Raw genomic sequence first — 17,670 nt, 5'->3', positions numbered from 1 at the left:
AAGCACAGTTATTTATCAGCTTCCTAGTGAAAAAATATTTGTGGTTTTCTTTTAAAAAATGATGAAGCAAAACAGATGCTCCAGTGCAGAGCACAACAAAAACGAGAGCAGTTGTTTGCTGACTCTCCAGTGTGCCATCCACATTATTCGCAATCATGCAAGACCTCATTAGGTCATGTGCTGAGCCAGGATGCAGCCCTACTGCCTTGGGAGCTCCACACGTGCAACTGAGATCAGGATTTGGCTATGTACCTTCTTTCCCAACCCAACAGCATAAATTCTTACAGATGCACAGATAAACCCAGCCATGGTGTAACTTCACTGTTGGCAGAGCTCACGCTCCCAGCTCCAAGCACCACTCACAGATGTCACATCTGCGTTTGCATCAGGACTGCGACCAATAAAACATGAAACAAGACTGTCCACTTACCACACTCTCAGTAATCCTGCCATGTCAAAACTCCCCAAATTAGCAGCTTTCCAGGACAGCAGCAGAGTCCTCTTGCTGTTGGCACCAAGGGCTGCTGCACCTGTGGTGTTATCCCTGCAGCCTGCAGTAAGGCCCCAGCCAAAGCAGAAGTTGTTTATTCAAGTTCTTTCACTTTCCACAGCCCAAAAAGCTTTTTTTTACCTTGCAACTGAGAGTTTGGAAGAACCAAATCCCAAACAGAACTACCTCATCACAGAACAAAAAAAGAGTGAGGGCCCACTGCACACCCCCAGCTGCTCCTGATGGGACTTCTCCCTCAGGTGCACACTGACCAATCCGCCTCACTCCCAAGGGAGCACCACCAACTGCCCTGGGGGCACTTAACAAACTGGGCAGCCACACCTGAGGCCCAATTTCAGCCCAGCTGTAGGACACTGGTATGCAGTGCTGCTTAGCTGCAGGCTCTCTGGGCTTTAGAGCTGATCTACAGCTGATACTAGCCATGCATGACCCACCCATGCCATGTTTGGCCCAGCTGCCCTTTCACGAGGCCTGACTGAAAGAAACATGCTGACAAGGTCGGAAGTGTCATGGTAGCAATCTCTGAAGCTAAGAGTTGGCCACAGAGGAGACTAGGATACAGGTTAGCCATGCAGATTTAGATAACGCTAGGATTATATTCCACATGAATCCCACCTCAGAATCCAGAGAAAGGATTCATTTGGTCAGGGCTGCCAGAACAATTTCAGTCATGTTCTATTATCGAGCCGCTTTTGAAGATTCAGTATCACCTCAGATGCTTCTGAGTGAACACTGTTGGCCTCAGCACAATCTAAGATGCTTTTTGCCTTCTTGTAGCTAGGGATTGTATCCTTCTAATAGATGCCGTTTTGCAGGAATCTGAATGATCAACATTCTTGGGCTACAATGTAATCTTAGAAATTGCAAGCTCTCCCAAAATACAACTTAGAAGTTCTGATGATGGTCTATACAGTTCAAAGAAGGCAGTGGAAGCTTTGTTTTATGCTGTTTGTTAGCAAATTCTGTGAGAGGCATGATTCCTGATGGACTTTTTGTGTTGTGACTACGTTGGTGGTTCATCATTTTCCCTATATAGCTTCTAAAACCTTGAAATAAATAAAAATAAAAAAATAAAAATAAAAAAAGACTTCAGTATAAAATTCTTCAGGCCTTGTAAAATTCTTCTGTAAGGAAGAAGTTTTTTAGATTACAAAACCTGTCTGTTAATTGACCCTACACATCAATACTAATTTTCTCCTCATCCTCAGCCTTAAAAGCTTAGTCTAGCCATTAAACAAATCAGGAGTATCTCCTTTCTGGGTCCATTCAAGAATAAAAATAACAATCTGAAAGTACAGGACTGAAACTTAGTTCTGAATGATATTGAAACAAGACTTAAGAGGAGCCAAAGGAAAATAATAAAAGGTTTCATTTCCATTATTTAGAGAACATTGTTCTTTTTTTTCTTTTTAAACAAACGTTTCTCAGCAGTAGGCTATTTCATAGCAACCTAATTACATTTTTGCTAAAAGGGCATAAATTCAAACAGCTGTTACATTAATGTGCAATTTGGGACAAGGGGGGTGAGGGTGGGGGGAAGTAAATAAATACCCAAAATAGTTTTAAAGCATCTTTCAAAAAAAAAAAAAAGAAAAAGAAAAAGAAAAAAAAAGAAGTTTATAGCCCTCTGTAATGATCTGCAAAGATTTCTGTGCTGTTCCATCCCTGCGACTGCATGGGATTGTGGCCTAAGTCAGCAATTCTGAAGATGTTGCCCCTAAAAAGCAGATTGTTTCCTCCAAGTTTCCAGATGCTAAACTACATTAAAAGAAGTACAACATACATTAGACATTTTTCTGTGTAATTGCTGCTGTAATGTTAGAAAATTATGAAAGGAACAAAGATCAGCAGTTTGTGAATGGATGGAAGCAGGCAGTCTTTCTCTAACCATGTGGTCTGTCCCAGAAATGAGCTCAAGGATTCCTAATGTAAGTCTATTTGAAAGGTAGATTTATTTTTTTAATGCTTGGTGCTCTCCAGGCTGCTTATAAATGCTTATATGGTTTGTCTGTGTTCTTGCAGACTCCTGGCCTTCTGCTTGACTGTGGTTCCTCAGGGCAGAGTGAATTATAAAAGAAAAATTATATAGATCAACAATTCTTGTGGACTACACTATGGGAAAAAATATATATAAACATACACACATAAGAAAACATAAAGCTCTTACCTCCCAGATCTCAATTACAGAAAAATGATGTCAGTGAAAAATGGCTACTTTCATAGTTACTCTTCTCAATAACTGTTTTTTGAAATCCCATGACAAGCTCTCAGAGTGCATTTTAAACTCTGAAGCAATGAAGTAGATCAAAGCACATTTGTGTTTATTCTCTCTTATTAAGGAAGCTACACAGTGCTTGACAGCTACGGGCCTTGTGAGTGATGTGAAACTTGTAGAATCATAACAGCAACAGACTTGAAGCTATACATGTCCTGATAGATTTAAGTACAAAATAAGTATTGTTGTAATACTGTTACTGCTGTAATACTGTTGTAATATTGTTGTATTTTTGTAATACAAAAAACGTACTGTTGGCAGTTAAATGGTTTGTGGTGTTTTTGTCTCCTTCTCAAGCCATTCATGCAGTGTTTTAGACAAGAAACAATAAAAAAACTAAGGGTAGAAAGAAAAATTGGTATCTCTTCCAGTCATGAAAAATATTGTTTACCCATATTTTAACCAAACTATATTTGGTGGGGGGGAAAAAAAGAAAAAGAAAAAAAAAGAAAAAAAAAAGTTTTAAGGCAAAGTCTGGATTGAAGACCTAGGAAAAAGGACATGGTTAAATGGCTCAGAATACCTCTAGGACACATTCAGTCAGGATTTGTGCCACTTTTTACACTGTCTCCAAATCTTTGATACAGAAATGCTTTTAACAGAGGGAACAATTGCAGAGATCAAGAACACTTTTCTGTCATTCATTGCTTTGAGCAATACGTACATCTGCATACGTTTCTTACAAGGCATGAGTGTTTCATAGTTGCATTTGGAAATTATGTGGCCTCGTGTCACTGGCTCAGTCTTTGCAGAGAAAGACTCATAGAGAAGCAAACCACTGAGGAAGATGTGTCTGAAAACACAAGTTCACCCTCTGAAGCAACATCTACCCTTTGCTTTGTCAGTTTTCCAACAACAGCTGCTAGTTATCTGTCATATTAATATGCTTTCAATATACTGTGCTTGAAGCAGCTGGGCCAACTTGAAACCAATTTGAAAAACATGTTTATAGAGAAAGGCAAAGGAAATGACCTGTAACATTGTAGACACAATATGTTCCACAAGAGAGCTCCATCAGTTGAGTCTTTACCAACTCAGTTGTTTTCTTATCATTCAATGTCTCCAGTTTTCATTTCGCTGCTGCTAGTAGGTCTGGGCTGCCTCTGACTTCCAATCTATCTTCCCAGTGTGTTCTGTGGTTCTTTGGTCCCAGAAAAAGCAGAAGTAGAACAGCCATTTAAGTGAGCAGCCTCACCCTGACATTCCTGTGCGTCTGCAGCAGCTTGCACTGACGAAACCAGGGCTTGGTTACATAGCAGGTGAGTGAAGGAAATGAGCAAGGAGGTATTTCCCTTTTTGCAGTTATGAAGAGACAAGAATGAGATTCAAAGAATCAGTGCTGCAAAATGATTCAGAAGATCACAGTTTTAACTATTTTAGATGTTAGGATGGCATTTTATAATATGACAAAGAAGAAAGCGTTGGTGGAAAAATCATTCTCCCAGCTTTCATTCTGCATAGTTATTGAGTTGAAGTATTCCTATGTTTGCTTCAGTGCAGAAACCAAGACTTTTCTTGCCTTTAGCTACAATAATTTTTCATTTTTCTACTATGAGCACACAAAATTTTACATGGTGTACCAGTAACCCAAACCAATTGCATCTTACATCAGATTTTGAAGCTGAGAATGTTATAGAAATAATAATAATAGTAATAATAATAGTAGAAAATCCTTATAAATACTACATCTTTTCTCCCTTTTCACAAAGAAACACATGCATGCTTTTAAATAGACATTTGAGAAAGGAAATACTGCAGACCTATTGCTGTCACTTGGTGCCAATTATTTTGAAAGTTTTGGTCATTTTGCACTTAAATTCTCAAGCCTAGATCCAACACTTACAGGAAACGCCTTTTGTGTATCCATGTGTTTTTGAAAAGAAAGTTACAAAGTGATCAGTGGTGTTAAGACATAATGAGCCATGCAAAGAGCCAGTTGACTAGGAAAAAAAGTAGATACTGACTAAAACACTCCCTCTGCAAGTTCTTTATCAGCAAATCAAGATGCTGTTGGTCTGCAGAAATGTGCTTATTTCAGTTGTGGTCAAACACAAGTTGATCACAAACTTTTGATGCAGTGCCATTAGGGAAAGGCAATGCAGTGCTACAACGTGTGACTTGAAGTGTTGTCAGGACTTAGGAAAGTACTGATGGTATCTGCATAGTCTCTAGTGGTTCTTTCTCTGAAATGCTGGTCGGAGAAGCCATGGTTAGAAACAACAGTTGAGACTGATTCACTGCAGAGGAAGACAGTGAGAAACACAGTGCATGCCTGTTGTAAATGGTAGTTTGATCCAGAAAATAGATGTGAGGCCATTTTTTTCATGTACAGTGAAGATCCTGTTCCTGTAAATTACATTTTTTCCTGCTTCTACTATGTTACTACATTCAGGGAGTACTTATTTAAATAGTATTTAGACATACAAAAAATACGTAATATTTCACACATTCGTTTATTGCCCTATAACTTGCAGGGTATCTGATCACGCAAATGCAAAACTTTCACTAGTGACAGTCACATTTCTGTTCAGATGGAACTGCATCCCATGCTGAACTGGGACTCTCCTCATGTCAGTTTCCCTACTAGCTCTGATTCTCAACCTGGCTTCCCACTTCTTACCACGCCTTCAAAATTCCTCTTTGTTATAGATCTAATCAGAGGATAACAAAAAGAAAAACAAAAAACAAAACACTGTGTTGTAGCCAACTGCTATGGCACCCATTTGAACCATTGCTTTTCCATGAACCTGTTGATACACTGATGCCAAGCCTTACATAAGTTGTTGTGCTTCACATGCAGCATGTTTTTCATCTCAGATATCATCATTTTGCTGACAGGAAAACTTTAAATCAAACTATTTGTCTCACTTCTACCAGACCACACAATGAAAAACCTTGAGCATATTACAGCACTAATATATCAGTTTCAAAAGGCATGTTAAATTACCCTGAATCTGCAGAAAACTCTGTGGCAAGTTTGCATAAGGAATTAAGATGGCAAGTTTGCAGTGTTATACAGTATACAGTGTGATACATGGCATCATGAGCTCAAGAGCTTCAAATACTACACATTGCTGCTTCATGTTCCATTTATTAGTGCAAAGGTGTGATATGGATTTGGAAATGTCAGCATCCCAACAAATCGCTACAAAATCTACCAGGATAAAACTATGAGTGATAGAAAGTTATCAGCTGTCTCCAAGGTGAGTTGTAGTTCACACACAATATTAGAAAGTCTATAGACCCAATCCTCTGTGAAGTACTATCAAGCTGTGCACAGCAGGACTAATGAATCCTCATAGAATTTACCATTCAAAATAGAAATAAAAACAAACAAACAAACAATAGAAGGATAAGGAATTTTTCCCCCCTTGTACATAAGTGCTCTTTCAAAAATGCTTTTAGTCATCCTCCTCATCTACAAATTACACTGCCAATGAATATATAGCTGCCCTTGCCTATGTATCACTTCCCAATCTGAAGAGCTAAATAAAGAAATGGTTACATTAAGTGAAATTAGATTTTAAAATCCTACAACACAAAATAAATGAAAAAAAAAAAGTCCCCATACATTTTACATGGAAAATCTTTGGCAGAATGAGGAACAATTCCTAAAATTTTTACCAGCACACTGCTGTTGAATATACACAAGTCAGGAAACCATATCAGGGAAGGAACTTCTTTTTATAATTGGTTATTTAACAGAGATATAAATGTGTGTATATATGTACATATATTCTACACCTGCATATAGTTTTTGTGTGCATTTATACATGTCTATTTTTAAATTTTGTATCTGTGCAGACCATCTCTCCTGATGACCCATGCACCAAACTGCATGGCTGGAGTCCTCAGTCACAAAACATCGCAGGTGTGATATAGTGGCTGGAGAATACAGCACAGGGCCTTTGGATACCTTCTGTACGATTTCCATGAAGCAGCACAGCAACATTTCCACATCAAAATATATCCTTTTTTTTTTTTTAGAAAAAGTTTTAAATAATTCACAGAAAATGTAAAGATTTCAGGTAGCTGTGATGTTTCAAGAGGTAGCAGATCAAAGCATGGTCTCTCCTCCTACACCCTTTCCCAGCAGATCTGATTTCAGGGTTGGAAACTGAGAAATGCAGAGAAACTCAAGTAAGAAGCAGAGATAAATTAGCAGCAAAAAGCCTCTGTCTAACACTGGATCTGCATGGCCCCAGTGTTTGAGTCAGCTGTATTACAAGGTAGACTCTTACAGACTGCTTCTAATCAAGGTGGTAAAAGTAATTATTGTTTCAATTATACTCTTCTATGCAAAAAAAAAAAAAAAAAAACCAACCACAACCAACCAACCAACTAAAACCAATTTCAACATCTAGATGTGTAATACAACAAATACAACAGAATCTGGACACTGAATTTAAAGCAGCTATCTTATAATCTCTAAACACCTCCACATATACAGACCAGAATATTTCTCAGGAATGCTATCTTCTGAATTCCTCTGCTTGCTTCTTTTTTTTCTCTGCCAAGGCTCTTTTCATTCAGGTTTAGCAGAAGGGTGTCCAAACAAATTCATGCAAATGAATAGCAACATGACATAAATTGTTTGCACTCCTTATGTTTTTCCTTTGTTCTGTGAAGGTACTTGCTACTGAAAAATATTAAATTATTCATTTTGTGAGAAGTCCAGATGTATCTTTAGCCATTGACTTGTTTTTGTGAATAAAAGCAACTTTTCATCTAGGCAAAAATCCGTGTTTGGCTCCACGCACTTCAGTAGCATTAATTTGATTTCTTGTTACTTTTTCCTACCATGTCTCACAAAGACCTAATAAAATTGCTTAAATCAGTCCTGTTCTCCTCTTGATTTGAGCTTTGTTTATTTATGTGTTCACAGAAGAACAAACAGTGCCAAGATTAATCGGAATGAATTAATTTGCTACCTCATACTCTTATAATGAGTGAGTTATCACTATCATCTTAGCGATTAGTGTGCTTTAGCAATGCTATCCAAGTATATATTATTAGTCAAGTTAATCACTTTGGAAAGAGTTTTGTGAATGCTTCTCATTAACTAAGAACCATGATTCTTCTGTAAAGATCATAATGTTACATGAGCAAAGTGATATGCAGAATACCTCATTTATAACACCTGGTCTATTTGGCCTTTTTCATTTCATGTTGTTCTTTTTACAGCATGACATATCCAAAATCTGACGATAAGGAAGAAGGAAGCTTATCTAACTGAAGACAGAGAAATAGTTGTAGCCTCTGTGCTTTTCAGCAGAGCTCCACTTTTTTCTGCAGCTTGTGAACTTGTCTTACTTCAGTACATGCAAAGTGAGAAATTCTGTCCATTTCTAACAGACTTTGTTCTTCTGAAAAGGCAGAGCTCCCTGACCTTTGCCCAGGCCTAGCACCAGCTGATAGAGCCCTTCTTCTAGCAAAGGGCAACAGACTTCAAAATCATTCAGAGTTGAAGGTGACTTATCCAAGCACTGGACTTCAAACATTGTCAAGTCTACTGATGACAAACAAGTTATACAGGAGAAAAATGGTCATGATTTACATCACCCACGAAGGCCAATACATGCAAAAAATCAAAACAGAACAGTAAATTACCCAGCAAGCTGTAAAAAGAAATTTCACTTAAGCCTAAGAGTGGAATCTAGCTGCTGTGCCCAGTCCATTTTCTTCCTTGAACCTCTCTTGCTGATGTTTTTGATACAGCCTGGACTCTCCCATTATGTATCATCTGTCTTCTCTCCCACTTGTGGTCACCCTGCTGTGCTGTGTTAACTCCAATCCATCACTATCTGGATCACATTTAACTAGATGAAATGGAGATTCATCTGTCTGTCTAAATCCTTCTGTTAGAACTGGAAGTGGATGATAGCACACTGACAGCCTGATTTACCCTTCTCCCCCAGAGGATCCTGGAACAGGAACTGAGGAATACTGAGAAAGAAAATGTGCTAACAACCCACATTAGTTATCCTGGGGAGACCTCAGCAGTGGGCAGATACCCCTGTATCTCTTACAGCACAACTCTAGCACCTGCCTCCACAGCATCTGCTTCTCACATTGCTGGAGACATTATATAGGTGTTAACGTTGTGCTGAACTACACCAGAAGAGAAACTCCTACATCCATCAGATATAGCTAGAAGTTGAGAATTGAAAGAGCTGGTTTCTGTCAGTAAGGGTGCTGAGTGCCTGGTTATTTTTGTACTTTTTTCAGATTAGGATCTTCTCAGTGAAGCCATGATCTCTGACTACACCACATGCTGATTTCAGTGCCTTAAGAATTTAAGGGGAGGAACCTTTACGCTTTCTGAATCTTTGAGCTGTTGCTGAGCCCTGCCATGACCCAGCCAGCCTTACACATGCCAGAGAATAGCCTTGAGTACAAGAACCCACTACTCTTGATCATAGTAGAAAGCCCATCCCAAGGGCAAGATAATTAAGCAGAAGACATCCATAACAAATAAGTGTGAGGTCAGTCCTTATTGTTCTGTTAGAAGTATTTCTTCTGCTTGGTACTCAGCTTTTAGATTTTGGGTACCTGGCTTCAGAGGATTCTGGCACTGCCACTATATTTATCTGCTCCTTCCATGTCAGAATGTTTCACATCATTTTCAAGCAAGTAGGAATTCAAATGTGAATGGTGTGTACAGCATTCTGTAGTCCAGGATAAAAAATACTTTCTGAACACTAAGCAATTCATACAATGATCATAAAAGAAAGCTGCAGTACATTCATTCTTAAGCCTAATCACTATTAAAAATATTTCACAGGAGTTACAAATCTACTGACTTCATAAAAGAACAATTACAGATTTTGTTGTTTCCTTTCTAACATTTCTGCTCCATAGCCTAGATCTCATGCCAGCCACTGTTTCCTCTCCTTAAGGTAGCTTCCATTCACACGTTAATCTGCATCTGTGAGAAGGGGATGGGGGGAGAGGGACATACCTACACATAGCTACAGAAATGGTAGGATATAAGCACGTCCCAGGGCACAAAAGTTGAAAAAGCCTTTGATGAATTACAGGATGCAATATTAATAATATATAAATACAAAGAAAATACCAGCAAAGCTTGAAGTACATGTTGGATAGCAGATTCTGCTGATCCTGGCATCTTCAAAGTATACTCAAAGGTTTTCAGAATATTTTCAATAGTATAACTCTTCAAAACTAATATTATCTAGAAAACACAACTAATGATAATAAAATAAACAATAAAGATACAATAAATAGAGATAACAGTATCCCATAATCCAAAAACATATGACTGGCCCGAGGCACAGTTCGGATTTTCCTACATTACATACATATATAGGATTAATATTTGGGCAGTGAGGAATTTTTCAATGTTATTTTGGAACTTAATATATCCAAGAATAATAAGATAAATTTGTCAGTCAGGGATTAGAAGTTCTAACAATATATTATGACTAAAAGACAGTACACTTTTTTTAAAGATAACAAAATATCTGATTCAGAAAATGTGTAACTGCTGAGAACTTTTAGAAAAAGAGAAGTTATTTAATCTTAGACCTCTCACTCAGTTTGATAACAAATGGAACAAAAGGTTTCATGTGATAAAGGATGCTTCTGAAACATCAGTATGTATTTTTTCCCTTTGCTGGTTTACACTTATCCTTCATAAGAATGTCAAGGCTGAGTGTTCTATTGCAGAGTATTTGTCTTCCCAAAACTGAAATAATATAGGTAGCACTAGCTTCTGCTCAGTTTTAAGTATGAATGTCCAAGGTTTATTCAGCCACGGCTTACTAATGTGCTGTTGGCTTGTAATCAGACAATAAAAAGAACAGATGGCTTAACCAAATTTAATTTGTTATTTTATTTATCCTTATGCTGCCTCTTTATCATCCAAATATTGAACAGTTATATTGTACAGTTAGAAAAACAAGGCTGTGTTAGAGCTTGTTTATGAGCTAATCTTACACTTAACCATCAACCTTGAGATGCAAAATGAGTAATTTCAATGGGATTCCAGGTCATTGATTTTTTCCTGACCAAGTCTGTGATGGAAACAGCAAAAACTGCCATCAGAAATCATAATATTTGGTAACACTTGCCAGCTCAGTAGTTGATGGCAGTAATGCTGTGTCAGTGATTGTTTGCAAAAGCAAAAGATCTATAACTGCATGAAAAAAAATGTTTAAAAGTAAACTCATGTCTTAAAATCTGGCATTCTTCTATTTCCAAAATGTTTTTCAGTGCTCAAAGGGAATGATGACATCTGCAATGTTTGATTACTCCTTATGATCATTTACTCATTGCAAGATCTGGGCTTGATCATCATGCATTATTGTCATTGCAGTGTTCGTGGGATCAGACCATTTTATCTAATACCATAGATCTAATCAACTTAAAACTTCTGAAGACTTTGCAGTTGCTTTAGCAGTTTGTCAGAATAACTCCTGCCATCATCCTTCTTAGGAGACTTGAGTAAAAGTAAGATTATTGCAGAGCAAGTGCCCATAGTGCTACAAATTAGGTCATTAATTGTGAAGTAAGCTCAAACTGAATGATTTGACCAGTATAAGTCTTGAATAAGTAGGCTCAGTTTGGGAGCATCCTTTTAAGAGCATTTTTATTATGTTATTTTGTTATGTAAAACTGCTGCATGCTTGGTACATAGATTTTAAAAATGTATTTCTAGGGCATTCCCTATACAAGACTGCTGCAGTTTTACTGAGCAGCTTTATTGTCTCTAGGGAACTTCTTTTAAAAAGTTAAGTGCAGCATCTATCATGACTTTCCTTCTTAACGTAGCCCTCTGAAACTTGCTATTCTTTTTTCTGCAAGATGAATGCATTCAATTTTCTCATGCATTTTGACATATATATGAAATTTGTATATGCAGATTTCTGCAAAACAGCAGACATGGAGTCAAAGAACATCTTCAATATGATCTTGTCTGAAACCTTGGAATCTGTCAGGTCACTTGGGCATAACAGAAAACATAACTGAGCTCATACATTCCATCCTTTATATATATATATATATGCTGATTCATTTACAGACTCCCTGCCAAAAGCATCAATCACCTCAAGACACAGCATCAGCAGACAATTCGTGCCTAGGACACGTTAATGAAAACTAAACAGATGAAAGCACAGTGATGAGAGAATACTATTCTCAGTTTAAGAACAACATGGAAGACAAAAATGAAAATGCATTTATACAACTACGTGTCATTTGATCTTCTTAGCCTATAGTTAATTCCCACAAGAGAGTTAATTCAACCTGATTTTCATGTGGTATAATTAGAGAGAACAAATGAATCTGTGAATATGTTATGTGAAGAATACGTACAACTCCACTGTGACTAGAAATATCGACACCTTCAGTTCTGCAGGCATCTGATTCCCTTCAAGTTAAGCAACGAAAAGTTCAGTACCTTTCCTCCCTACTGGGAAATGATTGATAACTCATACATCCAAACTGTGTTTCCTCTTCAGATGCTCTCACTCTGTCACAGACAGCCACAGACCGTTCAGGAAAAGAGAGAGTGGTGTGTAATTAAGAAGACTGGTCACACTGCTGCAACATCTGAAAGTCATCAGCCATTACATAAGGTGACAATTAAGTATTACAAAGTTTGTAATCCAGCAACCAAACAATTGAAAAAAATGATTACATTTTTCATCAAAATTCACTCACACACACAAACACATTACAAAAGAACAAAATGGATTAAACTCAGTTTCCCACATAACAAGTTCATTCCACTCTAGCAGCAAAATTCCTTAGCCCCTACTGTTACTGCCACCTTTGAGACTTTCCACTGTTTTCACAGGTGTGAAGTAAAGCACACATTATAAATAATATGCAAACCAAACAAGGCCAAAGGGATAATCTGTCAGCTGATCAGTGGTTTGTTCCGGTGTATATTTGATTTAATAAAAAAAAAACCAAAAACCAAACACAAAACAGATTATAAAAGCAGCCCAGAACTGAAAGCCTATTTACTTCTTCAAAAAACATGTGGGCGTTCTTAGTTCTCGTGGGTGCTGCAGTTGCTTCTGCTCACCTGCAAGATCAGACTTTTGATGGGTACGTACAGACATCAGGTTTATATTTTCATGATTTCTTCTCCATGAGCAAAAGTCTTCCAGCTGACTTATCTTTTTAAAATCCAATTTCTCTCTCCTTTCAGCCACAAGGTGTTTCGAGTGACTCCACAGAACGATGAGCAGGTGGAAATCATCCATTCCCTTGCCAGCAAAATGCAGGTAAAGAACTTGGGGAAGGAGCTTTATTGAATCCAAATGGAACATTTCTCCTTTGCCTCAACTAATCACAACCAAAAAACAACAACAACAAAAAAAACAATAACAAGCTTCCAAATTAAAGACCTAGTCCTGATTCCAGCCAATTCATCATGAGTTCTTCTTCAGAGGGAAGAGGAAAAGGTAATAAAGATAGAATTACTTACATACTAGTTTATGTCTTCCTGAAAAGTCCAGGTGCCCCAGTCTGAGTATGAAAGTGTTCACTGCAATGTATTAATTGAGTTACTTTGAAATTATATATTCATTGTGGAGTGCCTTCAAGAATTAGACAAAACATGAAACTTCCAAGTACAGGAACGTTTAATGTTAAAGGTATAAGATTTTGTTCACGCAAACAATCTAAAAATTCGTATTCATAACAAACTGAACAGTGTTTTGGCCTCTAGCCTCTTGTGTCACCTTTTGTCTGTGACTTTCCTTTACAATTTTCTTTTTCCAGTCAAGCTGCATGTTTCCTAGTGACCTTGATGTAGATATATGATAACATAATGACATGAGAAAAAACAATAAAGACAGCAAATGTGTTTCCAATATTTCTCTTCAGCTTTGATGTTGTAAAATAGCTGTTGGTGAAAAAGACACCATTATCTGTAGGATTAAAGGATGGTCTTTTTAATGAAGTACAGATGTGGAGAAGTAGCAGCAGCAGGGTACTACAGCATGCTGAAACAGTATTCTACAGAAAGAATATATACTGGTATGTTGCTGCTAGTTCTATGAAAATGAATATAACAAGTTTGCTCCTAAGCAATCCCTAAAGGGATTGCTTGTTTTCTTTAAAGTAAAGAAAAGATCTCTAAACTACTGTTGTTATACAAAGCAATCTGCCAGGACTCATGTGGTAGCAGTATGCACTGTAATAGTCATCTAACTTGAAGATACATCATTTTGTGAACATGCCCACCAGCCTCAATTTCCTTTACGGCCAGGACATGAAAGGCTGAAAAGGCATTAGACTGGTAAACCAGTTTTGTTTTCACTGACCTTTAACGGGACTCTAAATCCAAGAGATCTTAAAGCAGATTTCAGAAAGAATATGTGAAGTAGTAATTGCACTGTCATTTGTCCCTTATGAGTTAAACAATATCTTCCAAAGGCATAGGCTCCTCCTACAAACTGCACAAAATGAGTCTTAAAGACACTTATAAATGCAACAGTCCTTTCCAGCTGATGCATGTAAAGTATGTTTGTAGCTTGCTATACTCAGGAGACCATTTAATGGTTACAGGCAAAAAATTCCAATGAAATGTGAACAAAGAATGAAAAAAAATTATAAAGAGTTACAAATTTTGCACAGCATTCACAAATCTGTATGTGTTCAGACGCTGTCATAATTGTATGGGATGCTCAGAGCAGACAACATTCTTTATGCTCCAGTCTCTTTTACATCAGATTTTTAAATGAAGTTCAGAACGCTCTTATGGGTATAAGGGCTACTTGTCATTTGATTTAGGGTGATAATTGTCTCTTTTCCAATTTCAATTTTGAAAAGAAAAAATACCAAGCACTGATTTTAGCACTGTGCAAGACTAGTGCAGTCCCTACTAAGTAACATAATTTAATAAGTCAAAAATTAAATGTACTCAAAAACTGAGTTAATACTTGGTATTTGTTAAACTGTTACTGCCATCTCCAGAAATCTTCCATGTAAGTTCAAGGGTCTAATAAAATCATCTTCACTGAATTCCACTTAAAACTTAAGTCGGTTTTTCTGGCAAGCAAGATCAGTCAGTGTAACACCGGAATGAAATTTGTTGTATCAATCACAATCAGCATCCCTATATCACACATGCACTCACTTAAAACTCAGTCATACGTATGTATTATTTGTTCATATATTCGTTTGGCTTTCTTTCAGGTTGACTTTTGGCAGCCAGACTTTGTCGATCTGGTAAAGCCAAAAATGCAAGTTGATTTCCGAGTTGAAGCTGACAAGGCTTTGGAGGTTGAACATCTCTTCAAAGAAAACGAAGTGGATTATAAGTAAGTTTTTAGTAGGAGACTGAATATTGGAGAAAATGTGTTGAACATTTTCATCATTGATTGCACTTATCTTCATTACAAACATCCTCCTTGGTCCAGCTTGATTAGCAGGCTTTTTCAATGCGTAGTATATGCATAAATACAGACACAAACCTCAGTTTTACTTGATCAAACTCTCATGACTTCATTCAGCGGTGTGGAGAGTTTTCATCACTCAGATTTATTTCCACCAGATCATACTCCTTTGCTGAGTTATCAGGAAACATAGCTGGTAGGTTCTGCTAAATCTGAGGATTATCTCCCTAAACTTGCCATCCCCATGTTAACTGTATCCTGTTTGGATGCCACAGGAGGGAACAGAGCTAAAAATACTCTAAAAGAGATTGTTCTCAGTAGTACCTCAGCCCACGTACAGCACAAGAGTCCAGTTTCATTCGAAGTACTTCTTTGGCAAAGGAAGAGTTACATGTGCTATCTTTCCCTATGATATTTATGAACTCCCTCAGGTCCATGCACAAATCTTTTGATTGCAACAGAGGAAACAAATGTCTGGAAGGTGTCCCTGACAAACTTCAGTGGAGTGTCCTTGTGACAACCCAAGCAGTTAAAATTCTTTTGAAGTGGAGCTGCAGTGCCATGATACCATGTCAATGTGCTCATTTGCACTGTTTGTTCTGAAGGCTGATGGTGCCTCACAAAGTGGCCTCCTGCTCTTCTATCCAAATGATTGAGCACATATCCTGAACAAGTGAGAATTTGTAAGGATATTAAGACAAACACTGGAAAAAACAAGGAAACGTTTTTTTTTTTTATAGCCAAGGCTGAAATATGAGCAAAAGGTCCTCAAGACCATGCTTGAAGATGAGCCGTGTCTTTCTGTCAGCCCCAGGGAAAGACAAACAGGAGAGATTCAGCCAATGCAGTCAGGGTGTTAGGGTGGCTTTTTTCTTTTGTTGTTTTTGTCGGTTTATTTTTTGCCATGTATGGATCCTGTCATCTGCAAACTGCACCTAAACTTTGGAAGCTTGGTTTGATAAAGAATTTAATCATGCAAACATCTCTGGGTTGCTAGAGATCCTGGATAACAGGAGGGTTTTACGTTACTGCAGTCTAATTGTTCTTCAGCATCATCAGTTCAAGAGAATGCCCTTTTCCTTTTGAGGAAGCGGCAATGTGACATTACAAGGTCAGTCCAAGGCAAAGGAGAGTTTTACTTGGATACAGAACTAATATAGTTTACATGCACCCTGTTTTAGCACTGCCTTTCTTTCTAACCCCAACTGTTGCCATTCTGGAGGTTTGCTAGTATGGGAGTTAAGTGGGCAGGTGCAAGTTGAGAAGCTATTGCTTTGTGATCATTCTATCAGCACGGATGAGGCAGAAAAGAGACTGAAACTTGAACATAGCTTCTATTATTTTCAAATGCATAAACCAGTTCACCACATGTTTCTTCATAATCAACATGGCCTTAGTTCTGTGCAAACCCAAAGATATCCATGTGGTGCTCGATTTTCTGCTAACAAATTACACATTTCTTTCTGCTTTTCGTGGTATTGCAGAGTTCTGATTGACAACCTGCAGACTGCAATGCATGCTCAGTTTGACAGCAAAGTTCGTAGCACTGGTCACAGCTATGAAAAATACAACACCTGGGATCAGGTAAAGTCCAAATGTTTTCCACTGTATCAACTTGATATCTTAGCCTCCATTGTCAAAATGGCTTCTGATATTCTTCCATCAATATTCCCTTCTCTTCCGTAACATCCATTAACTTGATAACCTCCTCTCCAAAATCTCTCCTTCACTGCTCATTACAGAGATAGTCTGCATAACCCATTTGCCTACACATACTTATTTATTTTGTATTTAACTTTGGTGGACTGTTCCCATAAATCCCTGCCCAGTGCTTCCATAAACAGTTCTAGAATGTTAATAAATAGAAGAGCTATGAAACTGAAAAACATGACAGCATGCAGAAGACTTAAAGCATTCAATCTACTTACTGTAAAAGGAAAAAAGTTTTCTTTTGTCAGAAGAATTAAAAGGATGACAAAATCATAATCTCTAAGCACTATGTACGGTTAGCATTCGAAGTTTCTTGACTCACCAACCAGACTCCAGTGATTGGATGTTTTAGATAAATTCATATCAGAAAACCCTAGTTCAGCAATAGTTTGAAGTCTGCAATGAACCACTATCTATTACTGGAAAAAAAAACCAACAACTAAGATTAGATACACAAGTATCTACCACAAGCAAGAGTTAATAATAAGAAATCTATCAATGGTATTAAATATTTGGTTCAATTCTCAGAAGGACTCTTCCAGCTTGTGCATAAGTTACTCTGGACCTGAGGACAGACATATCAACGTCTTTATTCTCCTTATTAAACAGATAGCTGCCTGGACTGCTGACATTGCTGCTCAGAACCCAAGCCTGGTCTCTCGCAGTGTAATTGGGGAAACATACGAAGGACGGCCGCTGTACCTTCTCAAAGTGAGTGCAGTGATTCATTTGTGCCAGACTGTTTTTCTGCTATTATCTATGCAAGACTATGATGCCTACTGAATGATGATGCTAAGACA

General features: G+C 37.7%; 1 protein-coding gene and 1 long non-coding RNA gene across 2 annotated transcripts in view; one reads left to right on the top strand and one right to left on the bottom strand.

Moving 5' to 3' along the window:
• LOC125697884 (uncharacterized) overlaps nt 1-7,052 on the bottom strand; it is a 142,267-nt gene extending 135,215 nt beyond the window's left edge. Inside the window, exon 1 of the long non-coding RNA XR_007378961.1 lies at nt 431-7,052. This is a non-coding gene — a long non-coding RNA (uncharacterized LOC125697884). The remainder of the gene's footprint in view (nt 1-430) is intronic.
• A 92-nt stretch (nt 7,053-7,144) lies between these two features.
• Nucleotides 7,145-17,670, top strand: part of CPB1 (carboxypeptidase B1) — a 31,980-nt gene continuing 21,454 nt past the window's right edge. Inside the window, exons 1-5 of the mRNA XM_048955620.1 lie at nt 7,145-12,863; nt 12,967-13,042; nt 14,961-15,085; nt 16,645-16,744; nt 17,480-17,581. Of these exons, the coding sequence (XP_048811577.1) occupies nt 12,793-12,863; nt 12,967-13,042; nt 14,961-15,085; nt 16,645-16,744; nt 17,480-17,581 (474 nt within the window). The 5' untranslated portion in view covers nt 7,145-12,792. The remainder of the gene's footprint in view (nt 12,864-12,966; nt 13,043-14,960; nt 15,086-16,644; nt 16,745-17,479; nt 17,582-17,670) is intronic.

Source organism: Lagopus muta, chromosome 9 (assembly GCF_023343835.1).
Source record: "Lagopus muta isolate bLagMut1 chromosome 9, bLagMut1 primary, whole genome shotgun sequence".
Classification (NCBI taxonomy): Eukaryota; Metazoa; Chordata; class Aves; order Galliformes; family Phasianidae; genus Lagopus; species Lagopus muta.
The sequence above is the reverse complement of the archived record's forward strand: the minus strand, read 5'-3'. Positions and strand labels throughout refer to the sequence as shown.